General features: G+C 44.3%; 1 protein-coding gene across 1 annotated transcript; it reads right to left on the bottom strand.

Moving 5' to 3' along the window:
* Positions 1–21: 21 nt before the first annotated feature.
* Positions 22–17,603, bottom strand: ALG6 (ALG6 alpha-1,3-glucosyltransferase). Its single transcript, XM_036387833.2, has 14 exons — positions 15,591–17,603; positions 12,662–12,746; positions 10,835–10,924; positions 10,094–10,182; positions 8,380–8,462; positions 7,683–7,747; positions 5,643–5,828; positions 5,305–5,440; positions 3,195–3,280; positions 2,731–2,815; positions 1,613–1,683; positions 1,261–1,329; positions 664–862; positions 22–487 (listed from the first exon to the last, which is right to left on the bottom strand). The coding sequence occupies exons 1-14, from the start codon at positions 15,670–15,672 to the stop codon at positions 293–295; spliced, it is 1,521 nt and encodes a 506-aa protein (XP_036243726.1). The 5' UTR covers positions 15,673–17,603; the 3' UTR covers positions 22–292.
* Between the last annotated feature and the right edge of the window lie 737 nt (positions 17,604–18,340).

Genomic DNA, 18,340 nt, shown 5'->3' with positions numbered 1-18,340 from the left:
GCTGCTTTTGCTAGTACAGTATTTTAGCATTAATTCAAAATTTGGTCCTTTATTAAGCATTTTAGGTTTACAAATGGTAACAAAAGTATGACACTTCCAAAGAAAACAAATCAAATCCCATTCCCAATGCTCTTCAAAATATTTCTCCTTTAAAACAGTCTTTGATTGTTTTGTGTTTAAATAAGCAAAAGGTTTTTCCTGGCTTTCCTTGAGTTGTGTCCATCACACACAGGCTCCTCTGCAGCGCTGGCACCTCTCACTGAGCACCCTCAGTCCTGCAGCTTCAGCTCCATTAACTGATTTTCTTCTGCCCTCTATTCTTGGAGTCCCAGAGGATCACCACGTTGAAGTAGAGCAGGAAGAGCAGGAAGTGCAGGCAGGACACCAGGGCCACGGCCAGGGGGAACAGATCGGGCAGGCGCTGGGGAGGAGGCGCGGCAGCGCTGAGCACTGAGAGCGCTCCCATCAGGGCCAGCGACAGCAGGAACTGCAACACAGCGAGGGGTGGAGCCGTGGAGCACCTCAGCCAGCCCGGCTGCCCCCTCGCTGCTGGGTGCTCTGCACGCTCCCCCGTGGCACAGAAACGGGAGAGCCCCCCCTGCACTGCTACTTCAGCGCTGGGAAAAGCTGCAAGGAAGAGGAAAAGGAATCACATTTGCTTACCAGGCTCCTGACAATCCTGGGAAAGGACTTGAACCAGGACACATAACCCTTGAGGGAAAGGGAAAAGGCCTTGAGCTGTAGGTCCTCGGCTGAGGTCTTCTCCAGGATGGAGAAGGAGGCCAGGCACACGGCCAGGAAGGCGGGCGTGGTGACGGCGTAGGGCAGCAGCAGCTCGTCCTTCAGCAGCAGGGGCAGCAGGCTGGGACACGGCCAGGGCGGCCCAGGGCAGGCACAGCAGGCAGGGAGAGGAGGGAAAACCAGTAAATAATTTATCCTTACTAGAACTGGGGCAGAACAGGGTTTTCATGGAATCACAGATGGGTTTGGGTTGGAAGAGACCTTAAAGCTCATCCTATTTCAACCCTGACACCTCCCACTGTCCCAGGGTGCTCCAGCCTGGCCTTGGGCACTGCCAGGGATAACCACAGCTGCTCTGGGCACCTGTGCCAGGGCCTGCCCACCCTCCCAGGAAACAATTCCTCCCCAGTCTCCCATCCATCCCTGCCCTCTGGCACTGGGAGCCATTCCCTGTGTCCTGTCCCTCCATCCCTTGTCCCCAGTCCCTCTCCAGCTCTGTTAACAGCTTTCCCAACTCACCTGAAAGTTGACACAAGTAGAAACCACGTGGCCATGAAGGGGATTTCATTTATGATAAGGCAGACTGGGCTAGAATGAGAGGAAGAAAAAGAGAACTCAACCATTCCCTAATCAAAGAGCACTCCCAGTGCCTGTAGGATATCCCCAGGGAACAGCAGTGCTGGTGACTGTCCCCACAGCCAGCACTGAAAGGACACACCAGCCTGGCTGTGCTCACACACCTTCATTTACAAGTGAGGCAGAAAAGCAAATGTGCAGAGTTGTTAAAATCTGATCTATTTGCAAGTGAAAGCAGTGTGCAATAAGATGAGGAAAAGATGAAATTTTATCCACAGAAAAGTTCTTTACTTACACTGACACGAGAAGAATGGATTTTTCATGGACTTGAAAGGAGAACAGGAAAAATGACAAGGCACAGCTGACCTTAGGAGAGAGAGCAGAGGTGTGTGAGCCTGGGACTGCCAAGCAAAGCTCTGCTTTGGTGGCTGCAGGTGCAGGCTCTGCGTGGGGCAGCAGCTAACAAAGCTAAACAAGCTGAGTTTTGCTGTTAACTGCTGCATTTCCTGCAGTGCAAACCCCAGAGCAGCTCCTGGAGCACCCTCACAAAGCTCCTTCTTTGGAACGTTATCCAGAATTAGTCACAAAGTCCTTCAGGGAGAGCCTCACTCTTGCTCAGCTTCCCTCACAAGGGCAAGGAATCACAATATTCCCACCCACAGGCACTGGCAAATCCCACTCCTGGTAAGAATTATCCCCATTTTTGACATGAAATTTTGCTCCTCGTCATGACCAGCCAACAGAAAAAATAAAGAAATTGTCTTTTTATTCCTCCACCAAATAAAAACATGTCAAACCAACCAGTTCTTAGGATAAATGTTAGTTTTAGGTAATGTTGTAATAAAATTAAAAAGAGAAATCATCTTGTAACTCTGAAACTTGGGCCCAGCTCCATCTAATTTTGATTTTAAGGAGAACTCAGTTTTTGCACGGGAGTCATGGCAATGTGCTTCAATTCAATGATGTGACTAAGAGAAGGCAAACATTTTGGAAAATGGGATCATTTTATTTTCAAACCACTCATGAGCTCACAATGTCCATTTGGGGAATTTTTAATGGAATTTTGCAGCCAGTGAAGGAAGAAAAACTGGCACTTTGGAATCCAAACAAAAAGAGGAGAAATCCCAATTCTATGTGAGGTTTAAACGTGTGTGGAATCTTCCAAAGGCTCTTCAGAGGAAGATAATAAAAATACAGAGTTAAATAAAGAAAACTGAGCTTAAGGAACAAGTCTGGGTGTAAGGGCCAGGTCAGAGCCCTGGATTTGAGACAGTAAAACACTTTTTAACCAATTCCTTCAGCATTTGATGGCTCCCACCCTCTGTGCCCTGCACAAGGGCTGTTGGCACTGCTGGCTGCCCTGCAGTGCCTGTGGTGGTACAGAACAAGGAGCAGTGAACAACAAACACTCACCAAGGCAAATTTAAACCCTCGCAGGGAAGGCTGGACAGTGAGCTTGATACAGGCAGGGAGCAGGCTCAGGAATGTCACAGCAAAACTAAAGGATTGGGGAAGAAAAACAGTTTTAATACACGAGTGACTAGAGCCATTAACACTGCACTCTGCAGAGCCAGACCTGAATTCTTCACTGAGTCAAGGAGAACTGGGAGCTCGGACTTTTAGGAGTGTTGAAAGATATTTGAATTCTTTGAATTTGCAAATCTTAACTCAGTTTTGACCAAGCAGCTTAAATCACTATATAAACAAGCAGGGAATTTTCCAGTCATAAATATTCCCAGTATATTCTCCATCGTGGCTTGGCAGAAAAATACAGTATAGGAAAGAATACAAGAATTCCAATATAGGAAGGAAAATTTACTCCTCTTGCAAAAAATATTGCAGATAAACCTACCTAAGGCGCTCCAGTTATGTCTTACCTGAGCTTTAGCTGAGTTCGAGGGGATATTACATTCTTTATCTTTATAAGGACACTTAGACTGCACCAAATATTGGCTACTTTATCCTGGAAGGAAATGAAAAGGCAATCAGTGGTAATTATATCTAATGACACTCATGTTTGTGGGAATGATGGGGCTTGGGAGGTGGGGATTGTTGGGTATCTGCCACGAGAGCGCAAGGAACACTTGCAGGAGTACATCACATTCTCAGATGTACTGGGGATGATTGTGCTCTTCAAAAATGGAAATTTTCAAGAGACCCAATTCAAACAGCTCTAAAATAAATGAGAAATAGTTCTTCAGCACAAGAGACAACAACTTAACCCCTGAGAGCAGACATTTTGTGGAGTAAGGCAGTGAAGCCTGGCCCCTGTGAGTCCTTCCTCCCTCTGCGCTGTTTCCTCCGTACCTGCCCGTGCTCGCTGCCCGCTAGCACTGACAGAGTTAACCCCAATAAATCAAGGGGTCTAAAGACATTAGCACTTGTGCTAGGATCACTTTCAAAATTAAATTTGTAACTGCAGCTCTCCTGCTGGTGAAACTCATCCCCAGACAGCTGCTGGAGGCACAGCTGTGTAGACACAACTCCCAGCAGCAACTGAGCCCCTCGGTCCCCGCTGGCAGCGCCCGGAATCCGCCGGGGATTCCGGGGAGCACAGCCCTGGCAGCACCAGCAACCTCCTCCTCACAGCCAGGCTGCATTTCCAGCCACCAGCAAGTGTTCCCAGGCTGCAAATGGGAACTGGCACACCCTGGCTGCAAATGGGAGCTGCACACAACCTGTCACACCCCAGGCCAAGTTACTGAGCGCTGCTTACGTGCACAAATTCTCATTTTATCTCCATCAGCATCCAGCAAGTCTCTGCCCTGAGCAGCTCAGAAAATATTTGGGCTAATATTAGACTAAAATCCTCCAGCTCTTTCAGACTCGTTGGTTATTGTCATTTAAAGATTTTCTTTTTAAACTGGGTACTCAATAAAAGGTGTGCTGGGCAAAATGATTGCTTTATAAATTCCAAATAATTCTCAAGAAAAAGGGTCATTGGTTTTTTTGGGAGTGTTTTGGAGAGGTTGTTTGGTGTTCATTGGGGTTTTTTAAATAAGCCAGCAGAGAATACACCAAGAACACCTCCACTGCCTTTGGTACATCAGCACTAACTTTTGGGAGAAAGAAAAGTGCTAGTTGTGATATTATTTACATCTGAAAAAGTTTAAAAGATAATTAAAATTAATCAAACTATATGAGAATTTGCTTTAATCCTTGTCACAACCTGGAAATTCAAAGCTTCATTTCCTAGGTTAAGCCTGAAATTGAGAATCTGCTGTAAAAAGTGTAATACTGACTCATGCCCCAATTAAAACAGCAGCAACTCCCTGTGACCTGGGACATGGGAATCCTTTCTTTTATCCCAAATTCCTGTGGCATTGCCATTTGGACATGGGAACCTTTTCTTTTATCCCAAATTCCTGTGGCATTGCCATTTGGTCATGGGAACCTTTTATCCCAAATTCCTCTGGCATTGCCATTCTGTAAATGAGGAATTGAGTGACTGGATTAAGGCTCAGCACCTTCAGCACGGGCGTGTCCACAGCCAGAGCAAAACCAAAAGCAGAAGTGGCCTAAAATTTTTGGAAAATATTGTGGAAACTGCACAAGGTAAGTCAAAAAGGAAGTTCTAGGCTGTATCTAAAACACCATTTAAAAATTATTTTAGGAAAATAATTAATGCCATTGAAAAAGGGGAGCAGAACCCCAAGAGGCCGAAGCTGTTGACTTTCAAGGTTACATCTTCTGACACTGTCAATTACTATGGAATCTATTTCAATGGAAAAATGTATGGATTGAAGTATGGGTTTGATGATGGGATAAGTGTTGTCTCCTGGTAGAATATCCTGGAAGATGCCAGCTGAGCTGGGGTTAAACACTGGATTAAATAACTGGCAAGAAAGGACTGCTGAAGAAGCCGTCTCGAGTTACTCGCCCCGCGCTGCGTCTCCCCCATGAAATCCTAAAGGTCAGCCTGAAGGTTTCTCCAGGGATCTAAGAATACAGGACAAGGCAGTGGGTGGGAGAAGAAAACATGCATGCCTCAAACAAGCCTCTGTCAATGGGAAAGAGTCTTCTGAGTACTTGCATGATTTGTTCCACGTCGGTGCCGAAGGGGAGCCAGCAGGCAGCGAAGGACACCAGCACTGTCCCTGCCAGTTTGGCCAAGAGCACCAACCTGCAACAGCACAGCACAATCAGCACAGCAGGAGCAGTGCTGGCCACAAATCCTGCCAGGCTGCAATCCTGCAGGGCAGCAACGCTCCCACAGCTCATTCCCACAGCAACGAACCCAGCAATGCCCACTGCGGACAAGGACAACCCCATTGCCCATGCCAGGCTGATTCCTGGGGAGGATAAAACACTTTAAACCCACTTACCCCTTTCCTTTCAGTCCCTTCTTGAAGCACTTTCCAAGTAAATAGCAAAAAAAGGGCAGGGAATGGTAGAGCTCCATTTGCTTATAATTTAAGGCCAAGCAAAATGCCACGGAGCCCAGGAGGTCCCAGTCATGGGACAAACAAAGGACAGCCCACAGGGCCAAGCCAAGGCTCACTGAGTTGTATATGGTTTTTTATGTCAAGGACAAGATACACAGCTCACTTCTGGAAAGCAGCAATTAATGCCCTGGGGGAAAGCAGAAATAGCTTGTAAAATGAGTTTTGCCAAGTTAAGAACATGTTGCCAGTTGTGACTATGTTGCCCCCAAAGATAAAAGAATTACTTCCATTGGAAGCAGTCATTTTTATATTTCCAAAGTTGGATTCAGAGCTTGCCCAGGCAAATCTGAGGGCAAATTCTGTGTGTGCTAATTACACATGTAATTACACATGCATTCAGCCAAGCCAGCTTTTGGTGGCAGTGACAGTTCTCTGCAAGAAGCAACATTTTCTTCTTGGTATTTACATGAGTAATGATAAAGCTCTCACAAGCTTTCCCTCCCAGCTCCCACAAGACACGTGCAGAATATTCCAATCTGTGTTTAAATGATGTATAATTTCCTTCAAGGACTTCTGAAGGGTTTGTGATTCTGTTACACACACAAGGCACCCTCACCATGACCAGTTCCCTGACTGCTAATCCTGCTCAAACAATGAGAAGTAGTTGCTAAAAACAATGTTACTGCCTTGTGACTTTGAAAAGAGCTTCCCAGGCTCAGGAGATTTTGAAGAGACTAAGCTACACTTACTGTTAAACTGCAACAAAGTTTTGTAATTTGTGTAAACTGTAACAAAAGCTTTGGTTTTTTACTTGTTTTTGAAAAACTTATAAAAATCAGTAAATGCAGAATCCCAGACTGGTTTGAACTGGAAGGGATCTTAAAGCCCACCCAGTGCCACCTCTGCCATGGCAGGGACACCTTCCACTGTCCCAGGGGGCTCCAACCTGGCCTTGGATGCTTCCAGGGGCAGCCACAGCTGCTCTGGGCACCCTGTGCCAGGGCCTGCCCACCCTCCCAGGGAGGAATTTCTCCCTGGGAAGAATTTGGATTTATCCAATCCAAACCCACCCTCTGGCAGTGGGAAGCCATTCCCTCCTGTCCTGTCACTCCATCCCTTGTAAACAGTCCCTTGTATTTCTTGTATTGTCAGAATGTCACAATATTTTGTTTTCCCTCTGTCAACCTAAGCAGCTGTGACAACACATCCAGCTTGCCCACGGAGCTCTCAGCCCACTCACATTTCCCACTCCACATCACCAGGTGTATTTGACACCTCATTGATTTCACGTCAGCAAACACACTGAGAGGCCCTGATGGTGCAGCAGCTCAGGGAAAGCAATCCCTGCCTTGCTGGAGCTGCTCACAGGGTGGCATTGCTCACAGCAGAGTGGCAGGGCTGGCACAGGAATCTGCAGGAAATCCCTGCCTCAGCAGCAGCTGCTGCACCTGCAGCACGGGCTGAGCTGACAGCACTGGGCTGCTCCTGTACAAAAGCAGTTTAAAAGCAGGATTGTTACCAAAACCCTCTGTGAAGGTGGCAGCAGCCAGCCCTGAACTCACCTCCCTGAGCTGTGCAGCCAAGGCAGAAAGGGAGGTTTCACAGAGCTCCTGCCACTGGTCTGCCATGCTAGGAAGATCTGAGGGGATTCCCTGTGCACACACAAATCACAGGAGCACAAGCCATCACTCTCCTCCCTGTCACAGCCCCACTGATGCTGCCTGCACTGACGTGACTGACAGGGAGATCAGCTGGAGGCATGGCAACAATGACATTCATGTTGGGATTGATTTGTGCCAATATCAATAATTTTTATCTCCAATATGTTTCAGACTTGCAGCTTCCTTTGATATCTCTGTTTGGGGTGGGCAGAACCCCCCAGGTGACTCTGCACACCACAGCCACCCCCTGCTCAGCTAACAAGTGCTAAGGAGCAGTAATCCCATAAACAGAATTCATTTCCATGCAGAACAAGGATACTGGAAGTGCCCATGGTCGATAAGGATGAGGCCTGGGTAAAGCAGGATGCAGAGAGCACTGGAAACCTGGCAAGAAGGATCAAAAAAGAGAAGAGAAAAAGAATTAGTCCAAAATTAGACATTAGACAGAGGAACTACTCCAGCTCCAGTACAAAAATGTGCCCCTCCATGGTGCATCCTATAGGCAGGAATCTTATTCTCTACAAGGAATCGTCTGTCAGGAATATTTTCAGGAATAAAAAAGGATCAAGATTTGCCATAAATTAGAAAATATTGAATATTGCCTGCCCTTTACAACAGCTCAAAGATCACCTACACCTATGTTAAACCACTCCAAAAAATCAGTAGATTGTTATTCCAAAATCTACTGTAAGGAGTGTTCAAGATGAAGCAGTTCCCAAATCCCCCCCTGCCACACCACAAATTTTTTGAGTTTTTTTTTTTTTACTACTCAAGTAATAAATTAGTGGAAAATCTTGTTATTAAAAACATTAAAAGAATTGCTGTAAGATAAAATAAAGGCTTTTTAATGTTTTAAAGTGAAAAGCCTAGAATATATTTTTATATATATATAGTGGTTTCCATCAGTTTTACAGGGAAGCCATCAGGGTGTTCTAGGTGTTAATTAACCACTGTTACACTTCTACTCTGTTCTAACAGTGTTTTCTTTGTTTAATTTACACACACCAGGTACTTGCCTTTTTTTTAGCAGATGTTTCTTTCAAGGAAAAACAATATAAAATAACTGCAGGGATATAAACCAGCAGATCAGCAACAAACACTGAAAAATAAAGATTAACTTTCCATTAGAATCCGCCCACAAGGAGGAGGCAAGGAAAAAACACAGGCAAATAAACATCAAAATATCAGAAATAAACTGGGCAGTTCCACTTCAAAGGGCAAAAAGAACCAGGTCTACAGAATTTGATCTTGTTAATGTTTCTCAGGCTCATTTCTGATGTCCCAAAGCTGCTGCTTCCACGTGTTCAGCTGTCCTGGCTGCTGGCACAGCCTCAGTCACTCTCTAGTTCCTGACATGCCACAAGCAGGGCAGGCACTCAGGAATGGCCCAGAGACACCAGCCCTGCTGGGCCCAGGCTGTGGGGCAGCACTGAGAGCCTGGGGCACAGGGAATAAACCCCAGATTATCCCAGTCCCTGTGGGAATTACCAGCGATGGGGATAAAGGGACTGAGAGCAGGGATTTGCCTTTCACCATGTGCCTACAGCGAGGATTTGTGAGAGGGGACAAGAAAACAGAGGCAGCAGGGTCCCCTGCTCAGGGTATGTCAGCAGGTGAATTCTTCTTGAGTTGTCCTAAAACCATTTTCAGCAAATGTGCAGTGGCTCCAAGGAGATGTTTCAACATTTCAGTTATCCAGGGGTGAATGGTTTTGCCAGCTTAAGCCACAACTAAACAAATATAACCAAGGTGTTAGCAAAACAAATACACTGAAGCTTAAAATAAAGCTGCCATTGACTACCCTGAATTATTTTAATGCACTCCTCTAATGGCCCCCGTTCAAAAGTGTTTATCAGCTCTCCAGATCCATCAGTGCTGTGTCAAGTGAGTTGATTTCAAAATTAATAAAGACCATTTCAAGGGTAATTAAATACTAGTGATTTTTATTTTTTTTCAATTCAATCAATTACCAGAGAGCAGACAGAGAGGTTTGTGAGGTACAAAAAAGCTATTGATGAACAACAAATTCTGCTGTTGCAATCAAAAAGCATTTTCTGTTAGAAAAAGCAAAAGACATTTCAAAAGAAAGAAAATAGTAACAAGAAACAAGAGTTCACTGGCCACCTTGTTTGCTGTCCTACTGCTGCAGCTACTAAATTATGGTACAAATCTTCTTCTGCATTTGTTTGCAGTTCAAAATAATCAAATGGTGGAAGACCAATTTAGAATACTAGTAGTAAAATTAATTTTTACTTTTTTGCTCACAGTAATAATATCAAATATCTCTGCCTTTGAGATCAGCTCCTAATGAAGATCTCTGTTACCTCCAGAGATTAAGTCAGGAAAAGCCAGGCTACATGTAAAATAATTTTACAATAAAAATCAAGTAAAGCTAAAAATCAAAGACTATTTATCAGAATAGAAGGGAAAACAAGAATATTTTCAAAATTAAAAAACGGGTTTATGCTACAAAGAGTAGTTATATTTTAGAGGTTTTAATTAATTACTTAGGTTGGAAACATGTTTCTATATTTTCTATTAATCAGCTTCACAAATGATGGCAGAAGAGGAAATAACGCAGGAATTTGGCTCAGAAATGGACCTGCAAAGCCACTCAATTAAAAACCTGAGAATAAACCAGTAAAGAGAGAGAAGCTGCATATTCAACATGCTGAATTAGTAAGCAAGACAAATGTGCAGGATGATCCCAAGGAAATATAATCTTCCTACCTGTTGTACGCATAAATAACTTATGGGGCTGGCTCTCATAGCCCCGAGATGTGTGCAGAGCAACCCAATCAGGATTTATTAACTTTGCACTGTAAAACAAAGTACAGACACATCAAAATGCAGACAGTTCTCATTTCCCTTTACACTCCGTGCAGCAATAAAGATGACACAGACAGGAGCAGATTCCAAGAATTAAGATGAATGAGAAGAAATATTTCAGAGAGCAATGGTGATCAATGAAAGCTTTTCCTCACCACTAGATCAGTTTACACTATAGACTGTTTCACAATTAAAAAAAAATAACCTTTGGAAACAGTAAAAATGGAATACAATATTTATTAGGACAAGATAACCACCTCCAGTCTGGTTCCAGGGACTTTAAAAAAAAACAATTGTAAATACCTTTCATGCTTAAGTATTAAATATAAACCATTTACAGTTCACATAGATGCCCCACATAGCTGTGCCTGTGCACTTTAACCTACATTCTTATTCCATAAGTCTCATTCCAACAGCAGCAAAGCCCTTGTGGAAAAAGTATTCCAATAACAGAATTCTATTTACATGATATCCACTCATCAAATGTCACTCGGGCTCCGCACACACGAGAGCTTTCCCAGGCAATGCCCCCTGTTCCTCCAGCACTTTCCCCTGGGCATCCCAGAGCCAGCAGTGGCTCATAGGGAAAGCTAAATATTCAGAAAGAAAAATGTAACACAGGATTTCAAACACTGAACTTACATGTAAGCACACACAAAACTGTGGTAGGCAGTGAGAGGTGGGTAATCAAGGCCCCAGTAAAGCAGGTTGTTGTCACTTGTATTGAAGTACCTAAAAAACATAAAATTCAATTTAAAGACTACATTGCCAGCTTGGTTTTATCCAAGGAAAAGAATGAATACTAAATGCATTCCAAATCCAAAATAGAAGGTGGCAACGTCTATACCTGCCTGATTTTACTGCACATTAAATAAGTCTCAAGCAACAAAATAACAGCAAAAGTGATGCAGAGTTCACGTATTTGTGGTTGAAAAAAAAGCTGCTAAAGCTCACTTCAGTGGAGAGAAAAACCCCAGGTTCTACCTCCAAGCCCAGGAGGCCCATGTGAAAGGAAGGAAAAGGATTTTCCCCTTTGGGATTATGTTGTGTCAGGATTTCTGTGGCAGCATCAAAAGGAAGGCACCTCTAAGTGAGACCAGAGGGGTTTGTCCAAGGAGAAGCCCCAGCCCCTTCCCCTTTGCAGTGAAACACTGCCTGGGGCTGCTCCCACTGCCACGGGCCAGGCCCTCGGCTCTTCCGCTTCCTCTCCTCAAATGCAGCCAATTTTTGACATTTATAATAGTAAATGGTATTTCTTGAATTCTTTATGAGCTGCCTGAAGTGTCTTCTGAACAGATGATAAATCACATTTCTTTGAGTTGCATCTCTGCCTCTTATCCTACAATTCAAGATTGCTCCTGCCAAGGCAGTGCAGATTCTTCATGCAAAATGTCACAGTTTGCAACTTTCAGGGCACTTGCCAGTTCTAGGGGTTTATTTTTTCATTTTACCTTCTATAAAGTTTTCAATTATAAAAAAAAAATAAAATAAAAATAACCTTTATATATCCAGTGATATTTAGTAAGGAAGCTTTAAGAGTTTTAATTAGCAGTAGAATAAAAAAGGATGTTCCTAAAGGACTTTACAGAATAACATCAACTAGAAATATTTAAATTCTAGAATGCAATCCCTTGCACATCAGCCAAGATGTGCTGCTCCAAACACCCACTTTGCTCTATTAGAGATTCAATTCCACAGCAGACCCACCCAAAAAACCCTTCAGTTATCAATATAAAACCACATCAATTACAGAAGCAGGGAGCAAACACAAGGCCAAGGTGCCCACCTGGCAGCCCCTCAGCCAGAGCCAGCCTGCAGCAGTGTCTGAGCTGGCCCCTGGGGCTGCCTGGGGATATTGGCTGCTGTAACTCCTCATTTTGAGGAGACACAGCTCAGTGTAGCAGAGTGGATCAAAGCTGCCAACTCCATTATTATGCAACACCTCTTATCCCAGCTCTGGCATAGTCAGGGTGTTTGGATACCCCTGGAAAAAAAAAAGTTCCTATATTCTCATTATTGTCCAACAGGATGATCTGAGGTCACTACACAGAGCCATCTGCAGAGTTCACATGTATTTACAGAACACAAGTGAATAAATTTTCTATTTTGTCAGATTAGTCTGTTTCCCAAAAGACAGCCAGGGAAAAATTACACCACACACCCAAAACACCCCTGTCCCTGCTGGAAGATGAGCTGGAATTCCAACATATTCCAATTTGAGTTGTAGCACATATATGGACCCATTTTTTACTCTAAAGAATATTAGGGATAATGCAAAAACAAATAAAATATTTATAATAATTCTCCTCCTGTTTTACGTGATCTGTACAAACGAAGCTCGCTACACTTCAATCTAGGATCCAGAATTCCCACACTGAAAAATCTCCTGGATCATGGAAACAAACCATGAACTCAGAGGTGTCCAACACAAGCAGGATTTCCCGTTCCCCCTTTGCAAGCAGCACCTACCACTGCCTGATGGGTAAGTTGTAGGTGATCTCCTGCCAGTGCCTCTGAGCCTCGTAGTCTCCATACATGGGTGGTTTTCCTGCCCCTAAAAGGAGAGGACACAGCATTCAGGACATTATTTGGCTTATAGATTGCTTTCCCCCAGTTCTGTATTGCATAGTAATTACTAATTTAATTCTCTATCCCTCTATATTGAGAGCAAATAGAGACCTCATCATGCAGTCTAACAGAGAGAAAAAAAGAAAAGATGTGTGTTCTTTTGGCTTTCTGGAGACTTCTGCAATGAGCATTTATCAAGATACTCTGCTGTGAAGAACTGCTTCCTCATCTGACAAAAATAATCATTTCCAAGTGCAGATGAAAAATGTGGTACTTTCCCTGAACTAGGAAAATGCACATAATGGACATGTTACAGTGATTCTGTGGGAGCTGCTGCACTCCCTTGGCGGGTGATAATTGCCAATATTCTCACTTGTTTCAGCCATGGCATGCTACCTGACTATTAATATCATTATAATCCCTTGATTTGCTATTTTCATGGAAAAGAAAGCTTTCTCAATGCAAATACTTCAGATGTCAAATACTCCCCTCGATGGAAGCCTAACTGTGACCATGGCAGCATGCAAAGCATCTTCCCAGAGTTTATTTACTTCTATTAACCTGCTCATTGAGAACAGAAAGCAGACTGATTGTGCTCCCAGTGAAATATTGACACGAGGCAGACAGAGATTTAAGAGGTTCTTTAAAATATAGGAAAGCCATCTGTGGTTTTACCCATGATCTATGTCTGTGGGAATCCCACGAGCTCAGCAATGTGCAATTTATTCCCAGAAAGTGCAAAGTGCCTCTTAGCTCTGCTAATTTCTTCCTGGGGATGGAGAGAACAGATTATCTCCACTCTCACACATTCAGATTCAAGTTTGCCAAATAAGTGAGGTCACTGGAGTTTCATCAGTGTTCAATTCTGTAGCTCTAAGACCAGTGGAACAAAGAATCTGCCACTGGATTACTGAAATACAAAATAGATATTTGAATCACTGAAATCCAAAATGTACATTATCCAAATTTTAGAGTGTTGTGTGTGTATCAATTTCTCAATCCTGAGGGGAAAAAAGGGATGGAAAAAAATTAATTGGCTTCAGAATGATCAAAAGATCTTAATCCAAAGGTTTGATTATTAAAAGCCAACTACTAATCAGTTAGTTTGACACATTTAGCTTCCATCTAGAGAGAAAGCACCAAGTACACAGACAAACTAAGTTAACAATTAATAAAACTGGAATATTTTATTTTAAAAGGCTCAAAAATACCTTAAAAGTAGTGATTTTATTCAGTTTTATTGTTAACCTGGGAACAGAATTTTTTAAGGGTTTGAAGCTGCCTCTCAATACCTGTATTTAGCAGGAGTCTGGACATGCATTAAAAAATTATGCATTAACCTATGAAACCAAATTTTTCCTCAGTAATTCTCCAAGACCAGGCTATCACTAATGGTAACTTTTCAAAACCAGGTATTAGTTTCTGCTTCTTCATTGAATTCCAGAGGCAGACCCAAAAGCAAACTGCTGGCAAGGAACAGGGTGGGAATGAGACAGAGATCCAAGGGTGCACAGTAAATGAGGGTGGAATTCAAAGTTTATCACATCTGCAGCAAGTCAAAGAGGAAAAAAATAATCCCAGTGGATTTATGTGTTTGACAGCTTTAACACTGGGATTTTCCTTTTTACAGCCAGCCAATGCTCAAAGTCAAGCTTTAATAATTTGCTGGACTGGATCAGATCAGCTTTTCCTATTGCAAAAGCAGTGGGGAGGAAATAAGATTTAAAAATTGTTATTTTAGCTCAGGATTTATTTTAGACTCTCTTCCACAATCTTGATTGGGATGAAATTAAATCAACTTACAAAAATCTAGTTAGCAACGGAATTCTAAATAAATCCTCTTGCACTGCAAGAGAAATTCAGTGTGTGCCTGAAGCCAAGGTGTTTTCTGCCTAGAAATGGGTAAAAACCTCAGTTACCTACAGACCTCTCAGAAATGGCATTTTGAGAAAGCAAACTCAAACCAAAACAATCAGAAATGCAGTTCAGCTTCAAGCAAATTCTTCAAATAAATGAAGCCCAGAATTACCAGTTTAAAATCACCAGAATGCTCCTGAGCAGCTCAGGGGATGGGGCCACCCATTGCCTTAAAAAAAAAAAACCAGAGTAGAATTGGACTTGTGATTCTTTGGGCTGATGAGGACTGAAAGTATTGGTTCATTTTTTATCTTTTTTTAAATGTGCAGAGAGCAAGCCTTGTGCAAGCTTATTCCAAGTGTGGGGATGGAACTGGGAGGCTTGGAAAGGAACTTGCTAATTCCTTGCAAGCCTTCTGACACGAGGAGGAGAAAAACTCATCCATTACCAGAATGCAGCTCTGGCTCCTGCTGTAAACAAGCTTAAGGAGGTACAGGTACAAGGCAGAGTCATTGCTCACTCCATGTCACCTCTGCACTGTCTTCATTAGCACCAGCATTAGCTACATGTAAGCTAAATAAAAATATAAATAATAAGGTCATATCTGCTACAGAATTTAAAAGACAATATGAGACAAATGTACAAGTGGACTGCAATATTCTGCAAATAAAGGCACAGGGAAAACAGCCAGATGTTGATCCTAAAACATTAATGATCATCAGCACCATTCAAAAAAAAACAAAAAGTTATGGTGGTTTTTTCCAGTGTTCTGCTCCAAACTGTGATGTCAATCATGGCACACTTCAAAAAATAAAAGGAATTCTCAGGGAAATCAAGAAGAACTTAAATATAACAATGGTTGGAATAACACATTACTTCCTATGTATGATTTTATATAAACAGCAGTAAAGAAATAACAATAAAGCCCATGATCCCTCTCCCTGGGGCTGCTGCAGCCTGGGCAGTGCCTTACCTGAGTAGGAGCCCAGGGACACGGCCCAGCGCACGGTGAGCGCCAGCAGCACCGTCACTGTCATCAGGCTCCACTTCTCCATGGCTGCCACGCTCCTGGGGACACAGGGACACTGCCACAGCACAGCTCCTGGGCCAGCCTTCCCTGCTGGACATTCACAACTCACTGGATTATACACCTGGGGACACAGGGACACTGCCACAGCACAGCTCCTGGGCCAGCCTTCCCTGCTGGATATTCACAACTCACTGGATTATAAACCAGGATTATAGACCTGGGGACACAGGGACACTGCCACAGCACAGCTCCTGGGCCAGCCTTCCCTGCTGGACATTCACAACTCACTGGATTATACACCTGGGGACACAGAGAGTCACAGCACAGCTCCTGGGCCAGCCTTCCCTGCTGGACATTCACAACTCACTGGATTATACACCTGGGGACACAGAGAGTCACAGCCAGCTCCTGGGCCAGCCTTCCCTGCTGAACAGCCCCATATTCACAACTCACTGGATTATCCACAAGCACAGGGGTTAAAAAGTGAGTCAATGCCCTGTGTTACGTTAATGCCACTTCTTTCCTCAGCTAAGAGCACCACAGACGGATTATGCAAAGTGCACACCTGGTCTAGGCACCACTGCTGTTTTGTTTTAAACAAAATAAAAGCTATTTAAAAGTTAATTGGTGTCAGGAGACATTATTCTCCATCCTCCCAAAAAGCAACAAGGCTGATGTCCCACCAAGCTCATTTCACCACACTAAGGATCCTGTAAAAGTAAGAAATATTGCCAGGTCTGTCACACTGAAGCATGAAACTCAGAAACCAAGAAAATTATTATGTTGCCCTATGCAAAAAAAAATCTAAACTAACTATAAAATATGCAAACTTCAACCCAAAGAATCAGAAAAATTTTAGTCTGAACTAGGAAAAAAGTGAGGAAGAAACTACTGCAGTCTTGAAGGGTACAACTGCCACAGGCTTTCCTTGCAGAAAAGGCATCTTTTGATTTGAGTTTATTACACTTGCTACTGAAGCACTGAGCTGCTGTTTTAGTTACAGACAAGCAACACCTGAGGCATATTTAGGTTATTCTTCTCCAACTCCAGCCATATTTATTTACTATCACAGAAAGGTGTGACCCAACACCACCACCAAGGGGAAAAAAGAAGTTCATTAATAATATAAATCTGTGGCAGCAGATCTCCATCTATAGGTAGGAAGGTGAACACTGATATTTGCATGTTTTCACCTGTGCTAAGCCACAGGGGAGGCACTTGTATCTAAAAAAAAGATACATATGTCCTTCTTTTCAATCTTGTCACAATATTAATTAATTACACCTTCTTAATTATTTCACAGCACCAGCCTCATAGACTCCCCCATCTCTGTTTCATTCATTTACTTTTGCCATTCCCTACATTGGAATAACAATTGTTTTCTGGGATAGAGTTTCTTTCTCTGCTCCCAAAAGCTATCCTTAAAATATTCTTTCCTACTTATTTTTCACCTTTAATAATTATCCCATACTACCTATAACAAAAAAGCCATGCTTTTATTAGATCCTAAAGTCTAGAACTCTTAATTCTTGGTATCCTGTGGGTAACAATGTTAGGAATAATTTTTAGGGGACGATAAAGCCAGTTTGGTCAATCCCAAACTTTTCGCCTTCCCCTGGATGTGCAACACCTGATCAGGTGATCTCAAGATCCCACCTGTAAGCATGAGGCAAAAATCACAGCTAAAAAAACCCCAAAGAAACGCTATCTTTCCACACTACCTGTGGTGAAGATTCAGATAAATAACACCAGTACAAACCACCCAGCCCTGGCTCAGGGAAGCTGACAGAACTCAGCCATAGATGCAAGGGCCTGAATAGAACTTCTTTTAAAAGAGGTGTCAGCACACATTTCAGCAGCTGAAGAACGCACACACTGAATGAAGGATTTAATCTGTTACAGCAATACCTGTCTACAAGCCTGCTGTTTCCCTATTCCCCGTCAGGAGACGCCTTTATTCCTCCTCTCACCCCCCACTCTCACCTCCCTGCTCTGCCCGGCCTCCTCAGAGCCCCCAGGGGCTGGCACCGGGCCGGGCTGCGAGCCCACCCGAGCTGGCCCCGGCCACCATGGGAGCCTGCTGCCCCTCAGAATCCTCGACCCGCTCTTCCTAAGCCCCCTCAGTCCCCTCAGAATCCTCGACCCGCTCTTCCTAAGCCCCCTCAGAATCCTCGACCCGCTCTTCCTAAGCCCCTCAGAATCCTCGACCCGCTCTTCCTAAGCCCCCTCAGCCTTGCAGCCCCCTCAGCTCCGTAAGAATCCTCGACCCGCTCTCCTTCGACCCCCCCTCAGCCTTGCAGCCCCCTCAGAATCCTCGACCCGGTCTTCCTCACCCCCTCAGCCTTTCAGCACCCTCAGTCTCCTCGACCCTCTCCCCCTCAGTCTCCTCAGCCTTTCAGCCCCCTCAGTCTCCTCGACCCGGTCTCCCTCACCCTGCTCAGCCTTGCAGCCCCCTCAGCCCACCCCGCAGCCCCCTCACCTCACCTCCCCTCCCGGCTCAGCGCCCGCTCCGTCCCGGGCTCCCCTCAGCCGGCGCCGCTCGCGGGCTCTCACCGGGCTCGGGCCGGCGCGCGCGCTTCCGCCTGCGCGGCGCCTTCCGGGCGGGCTCTGCGCGTGCGCGGGGCGGGAACCGCGGCCGCCTCAGGGACGCTCCGCCATGGCCGCGGTGGGGCCGGGCCGGGAGCGCTGCGGGC

This window comes from Molothrus ater, chromosome 9 (assembly GCF_012460135.2).
Source record: "Molothrus ater isolate BHLD 08-10-18 breed brown headed cowbird chromosome 9, BPBGC_Mater_1.1, whole genome shotgun sequence".
NCBI classification, from domain to species: Eukaryota; Metazoa; Chordata; class Aves; order Passeriformes; family Icteridae; genus Molothrus; species Molothrus ater.
This window is presented reverse-complemented; position numbering and strand designations above follow the sequence as displayed.